Raw genomic sequence first — 6493 nt, forward strand, 5'->3', positions numbered from 1 at the left:
TAGGCCTGCAGTCCACGGTGTAGCAGTCATAAATCGCCCTTTTGAAAAAACCCCTATGGTATTGTAAACTATCACCTGGACGACTACACTCGGTACTTGTTGTTTTTCTGTCTCGAGTGGTCCAACCGAGTACTAGGCCAAGTACTTCCATAAACAGAGACAAATGATCACATTATTGTGACATTACCTTTTGTCACCTTTGTTGGACTTCTGAAATTGCATTTGTGTCGCTCAGCTACCAACCAGACTCTCACGACCATCCCAGACCAAAAAAACTATGTCACAACCTGTCGAAACGACAAAGACACTCTTAGCAGACGAATTTTCGTCCCAGTGACGTCACGGTATGTTAATCGTGACGCAAACTCCCAAAATGGCAGAATCATCTCAGCGCTGGTTGGCTCTCGAATCGAATCCAGAGGTACGTTTTCTAATTAATTACACATTGTCTGTGACCAATTTCACCCCTATTTTCAAGCCTTTATTGTAAAGATTCTATATAGATTGTTTTTTTGTATTTTGCAGGTCATTAATAAGGTAAAAATGTCAACCGGCTTCTGAAGATGACAAGCGAAAAATAGATTGGTTTTGTATACAGTACACTCTACTCCTGCATGCATTGTTGATGCACTACAAGGTTGTCTGTACACAGGGTGTGTCCTAAAAGCGGTATCTATTCCCCAATTCCTCTTGTGTGCCAGAGAGAAGTTTCCTGATTAGAGAAAACAAGTTGAATGGAAACAATCAATTTGGGACCGAAACCAGTGTCCTTAATAGAGAGGTGTCTGCAAAGGGAGGTTCCACTGTACTTTTGGGGAATTGATAAGTGATAGGCCTACTGAAGATAACGGCTAAACTTTAGAATCCCCGCTCGGAAATGACGTAGTTTGATCGCATTCAACTATAAATCCATTGAACAGTGGTGCTTGGTTAGTCAACCGATGACCTTTTTTTGGGGTGTGATCGGGGATTCTAAATTCGTTCCAAGATAACTTTGCTACCTATGGTCCTATGTCCAAAGAACCTCCCTCTTAACGTTATTTCCTCTTGACCTTACCAAACAATACTTGCAGTCTGTCATAAGATGACCATGGCCTATATCTGAACCAGTAACTAAATCATAATACGAAAATGGAGCAAAACTTTCATACATGTAGGTTTATAGACCTATGTTATTGTTCTGAAAAAGGCTGGAAATTTCTCTCTCATTATCTGCAATCAGTTTGGCCAATGCTTGTTACATTCATTCCAGAAGGTGTTGTCAACACTACCAGTTCTGACCTGTCTAGACACACATATACATAAATCAATATAGCCAGCAGTGTACTTTATGTATTACCCGCTGTGATAGAGGTTGCCTTGTTGACAAGTAGAAAAATATTCTAATTTAACTTAAAATGACTGCAGGGCAACTGTCCAATAATTGTCAGCCAGACAACTTGGAGCACTTGCTCTTCTGGCAACCACATAGAAAACATCAAAATCTACCACAAGGTTTATACTCCTGAACATTTTCTTTTTTAAACCAGCACAGTCTTAGCTTAAACCTGCCTGGCACACTGTACACATTTCTTTCCAGAGTTTCTCTTGAATGAACCCTGCCCAAATCAATCGCAATAGAATGGTGTGATCAATATATGATCGCGTGTTAATAGTTATGCATCGCCATTGATTTTCAATTGTGGTTGCACTCCAGGGTGGATAGGTTGCCCAGATGTGAGTGACGACAAGAAAAATGGGCCTGAACTAGCCAAAGTAAGAGTGCCCGTATCAGTGAACAGTAAATAGAAGTCATGACCACATTTACCGGTATGCATTTGAAAGGCCAGTTATCACGTCTATCGCATAATAAAATAAATTGGTTCACTTGTATTACTTTTCATCAACTTTCAGTACATACAATGCCTTGGTGCTGATCCTGAATGGGGATTTCAAGATGTCCTAGGCTTTGATCCCGAGTTGTTGGAAATGGTTCCAAAACCAGTTGCTGCTGTCTTGCTCTTGTTTCCCTATACTGATGCTGTAAGTTGCCTATAAATTATGCGTTTCACATTGCAAAATAAATTTGGGTGCTGGCAATGATCATAAGTGCCTTCAAAGGCACAATTTCTGCTTTAAACCAACTTTTAAACGAGATAAATTCCTATGTAAAAAGATGACAGGTAAGTTGCTAATGATGTCTTTGAAACACTCTCTGCCGTCCTGTGGTGCTATCATTTCAAGAGTAAAATCCAGGAGTGCATCTCAAGATGGCCCTATTTTTCTTACCAGGTCAAGTCCAGCCCCCAAGGAACAGAGGACGCCAGTGCAAGCCTGTACTTCACCAAGCAGACTATTGGAAATGCCTGTGGTACCATTGGTGTCATCCATGCTCTTGCCAACAACATGGATAAGATCAAAATGGCGTGTACGTGAACTCCTTCGTTGCAGGATGTGAGATTAGTTATAAATTTTTGACAAGGAGAAGAGTCTGAGATAAACTGAATCTCATGATCCAAGACCTTGAGTTTTAACAAATTAACATTGACAAAAAACACCTGAGTACTCCCTTTTTTGGATGCCAAACTGTACCATGCTGCACTTCACACCGATGTGGTTAAAGGAATCAAAAGTTTAATTAAAACTGATCATTTTCCAGCTGACAAACATTTCCAGGCTCTATACGAAGCCACCAAAGACCTATCTCCTGAAGCCAGGGCTAAATACTTAGAAGAGGACAAGGAACTTGGTGATGCTCATGAGAGCAGTGCTTCTGAGGGACAAACTAAGGTAAGACAACTTTGATTGACTTGAAAAGCTCAAGTTGAAATCTAGGAATTGTGTTCAACCTTGAAAATACTTTTACTGCCGAATAGGCAGTGCAAATGAGGAAGAATGAGGAGGTTCCAGACTGGAAAACCTAACCCTAACCCTAATTGTTTGACCATGACTGATATTTACTCAATTGGACTAATACAATACCGGTAATCCCTCTGAATTCGTAAAGCCATCAATGCCATAGACAAAGAGGGGAGGTTCTTATTGACGCATGAGACACACTTCTCCACCCAGACCTCCTCAAGAGACTGGGCCCCCTAGATCTTGCCTGTTTGGTCTTGGCTGGTGTTCCTAGGTGACACTGCAGTTGATGATGCCAATTTCTGACAACATGTATGGGAAAAACTGTCTACCTCCGGTCCACATAATCTTTCCATTGACAGACGTTGCGTCTTTTTTCAGACCCCTGCACGAGAGGAATCAGTCCGGCATCATTTTGTGACATTCATTCATAAGGATGGAGGACTTTATGAAATGGGTAGGTTTCTCCTGCTGTATGCGACTCTGGAGGTTGGTAGATACAGTAAGGGACTTTCATTCTAAACCGTCAAGGAGAATAGTTTGATCAGCCACCGACAGTCAACAAAGGCACACAGATATTTCTGGCTTTATAGTATCTTTTCAAGAGCACTTCAAGTAGACTTGAACAATTTTGGATTTTATTTTGACTCCTGACTATTTCATTTGCACATTTTTGTTGATTTTTTAGATGGGTGCCGAGGTGCCCCAGTTAATCACAATATTCCCACTACACCTGAAACACTATTAAAAGTAAGTAAGCCTGTAATTTTTTCGAGACGGCATTTCAACTTATTTAGTACTATCAGTTGTGCTTAACTTTGGGTGTGTTCCATAAAAATGTCTTGACGACTTGTTCTGAAATGTATCTGGTGGGCAACGAGGCGAGTGATCAAGCACAGCCTGGCCCGTTATTCTGGACTGGTGTTGATATTTATAGAGCCCCCTTTTACACAACTGAGTACTACATTGGTTGAAAGCGCTGTTGTATTCGTACTAACCTTATCACTAACATCTGTCTTTATTCCTTCAAGATGGCCGCAGGGGCAGTCCTGTACGTCATGGTGATACCACCCCTGACACACTCCTCCAGGTAAGAACAGAGTGTCGTCAAAGTCTGTTTTGTTTTGTGCTGAGATGGCAGGGCGCACTGCTGTGGATTGACAGGTCCCCTCCCAGATCTGCAGGAACCATTCTGCATATACAATGTATTGGTGATACCCCTGACACACTCAACCAGGCGGGAACAAGAGTGTTGTCAAAATTTGTTATGGTGCTTGTGTGCTTTTTCCCTTAGAACTAATCTTTTTAGATCCTTTCGTCCACTGCTGTTTCATTGAGTATAATGAATAAGGACTAATAAAAATGCTTTTACTTCACTTTTGTACAGAAAGACCTTGTGTTGGTTCAGTAAAAGTATTTACTAGTCTTTATTCATATCAGCTATTTGTCTCTGTTCGTGAAGAACATTCTTTCTTGCCGACAGTGCTCACCAGGAGGTGCTGCCACCAGAGGGTAGAACGGTGAACTAAATTGTCCAGGACTGCCGAGGAGGCTACCGACTACCCACCAATTATCAACTCAAATTTCTTATTCACCTTTTAACTTTGTTTTTCCTGCAAATTTTTATTTGTCTTACTAGAATGCAAGCGCTGTGATCAAGAAGTATATTGCGCTTGAGCCAGATAATCCAGGATTCTCCGCTATCGCCCTCTGCAAACTCGATGGCTAATCGACTCAAATGTAAGTAGTGTCATCTCAAATTCGACATGATTATGTAGCTGAATCTACAATAAAAAGTCTTAAAATACAACTCCGCTTATCAAATTGTAAATATTTTCCTGGACAATTTATCCAGAGGGAGGAAAATTTAGAAGTGGATCAGTGTCAAGTCCAGGAGTATCTCGTTACCTGTCCGGCCTTGCCATCAGCTTTGCTATTTTCCCCTCACGAAACGTAAAATTCCTCATTTCCTTTTCAGATTTCCAGGATGTGTTCAAGGCCTTCGTTGTCGTATGAGCTAGCATTTGGAACTGCCGCACGCTTTCAAGAAATCGACAATTTACTCGGAAAGGAACTTATGCATGAGATGATAGCGTCTCAGTAAAATACCCTGGCAGAAATGTCAGATCAGACAATGGCCCTAAAAAACAAACAGTGAGACTATTCCAATATGAAAAAAACTGCATCCTTTTACTCAGATCATAGGCTTCAACATGATCCCATTCTCCACGATACTGGCTGCTGAATTTGCAACTTGAAGGAATAAGTGTTATGAATGTATAAGCTTTCTGTTATAGCAACGCTACCAGCATAAGAGTTATTCACAATAATCATATTTGCCAGCAAATGACAATCTGTGTCTTCGGGTGTGGTTTCATTTAAGCAGTTGTTGTATTGCCGAGAATTTTTCACCTGTGTGGTTGTGTATTTCACATCATAGCTTTTGCATCTGATGAAGGCGTTTTCCATGTGAACTAAGTATCCCAATGGCCATACCGAAGAATATTCAATGGTGTACAGGGTGTGACACCAAAGTTACGCATTGCCAACATTTGATACGAATGGTATGGCCTGGCAATCAACTGATTTGACAGAGGCCAAGTAAAGGACTCTGATGTGAAATTTAAATGGTCACTATATGTGCTTTATATTATGTTTGATATGTTATGTAACTTCAGCTCTGGACGAATCTTAATTTGTAATCGTTTCCAAATTCCAACACAGCGAGAGTAGGAATTCTGACTTCAAAGTATGAGTCTGTACCTCACTGCTGTTTGCTGCAAGGTATAGGTGGTATTTGTCCCTGATGTATTTATAATCATGTATTGCTAATTGCCCAAGGTGTGAAGATATCTACTCAATTAAGATTGTTCGCTTTCATGAAAGTAGATGCCAATGCAAGATAATCATTGCCTGGACAGGTCATTTTTGGTTTCCGTAGAAGTCCGCAACTTGCTAAATTTAAAATATTCATATGACTGAAACCCTGATATGCTAATGACACAGAATTGGATGACTATTCCCCGCTTACATTCCATTTTTGAGGGGAGTCCTAGCTTCTTTGTCAGGAATGAATTATTTATCCATTCTGTGCGGATTGACAACGACCTCTTGTAAAGTGTTTCTTTATACACAATGTGAACATCATGATACAGCTGCTAAAGAACTAGTCAAACTTTGCTTTATCACTTTTCTGATGACATTTTATGGCTTGCCGTCACTTGAGATATGAAAACATTGCCTTGCTGTGTCTGCCTCCTTGTATGTATCTGAAATCATTGGTGTAATAAAACTTGCCATATTGTGCGTGAAATGAAATCACAAATGTCTTTCTAGTTCTGTTAGCTTAGACTGTGCTATCACGCTTAAGATGAATGGCCTCTGAACAGCATCAACTCATTGAACGTCCTTGCTCCAGTGCTGTCCTTGTCTCTGTTTCAAAACTGTCCTCCGCCAGACTATCATTTGTCTGAATGTGACCAACTCCTTGAATGTCCATGCTCCAGGGCTGTCCTTGTCTCTGCTTCAAAACTGTCCTCAGTCAGACTATCATTGGTCTGATTGTGACCAACTCATTGAACGTCCATGCTCCAGTACTGTCCTTTTCTCTGCTTCAAAACTGTCCTCAGTCAGACTATCATTGGTCTGATTGTGA

General features: G+C 40.8%; 1 protein-coding gene across 2 annotated transcripts; it reads left to right on the plus strand.

The window, feature by feature from the left end:
• The first annotated feature begins 367 nt into the window (after positions 1–367).
• On the plus strand, positions 368–6156 carry LOC135493277 (ubiquitin carboxyl-terminal hydrolase-like). 2 transcript variants are annotated; one of them, XM_064780467.1, is made up of 9 exons: positions 368–421; positions 526–537; positions 1894–2022; positions 2272–2407; positions 2639–2769; positions 3220–3295; positions 3527–3588; positions 4478–4578; positions 4817–6156. In XM_064780467.1, exons 1-8 carry the CDS (start codon positions 374–376, stop codon positions 4565–4567), a joined length of 684 nt encoding a protein of 227 aa, XP_064636537.1. In that variant the 5' UTR covers positions 368–373; the 3' UTR covers positions 4568–4578; positions 4817–6156. The 2 variants fall into 2 exon arrangements, with proteins under 2 accessions (XP_064636537.1, XP_064636538.1); XM_064780468.1 differs by lacking the exon at positions 3527–3588 and adding an exon at positions 3870–3928.
• Positions 6157–6493: the final 337 nt, after the last annotated feature.

Source organism: Lineus longissimus, chromosome 9, assembly GCF_910592395.1.
Source record: "Lineus longissimus chromosome 9, tnLinLong1.2, whole genome shotgun sequence".
NCBI classification, from domain to species: Eukaryota; Metazoa; Nemertea; class Pilidiophora; order Heteronemertea; family Lineidae; genus Lineus; species Lineus longissimus.

Coding starts and splice junctions, on each gene's coding strand:
- LOC135493277 (XM_064780467.1), top strand. CDS start 374: ATGGCAGAATCATCTCAGCGCTGGTTGGCTCTCGAATCGAATCCAGAG. Junction 2,023..2,271: donor TGTTTCCCTATACTGATGCT/GTAAGTTGCCTA, acceptor TTTTCTTACCAG/GTCAAGTCCAGCCCCCAAGG. Junction 3,296..3,526: donor TGGAGGACTTTATGAAATGG/GTAGGTTTCTCC, acceptor TTGATTTTTTAG/ATGGGTGCCGAGGTGCCCCA.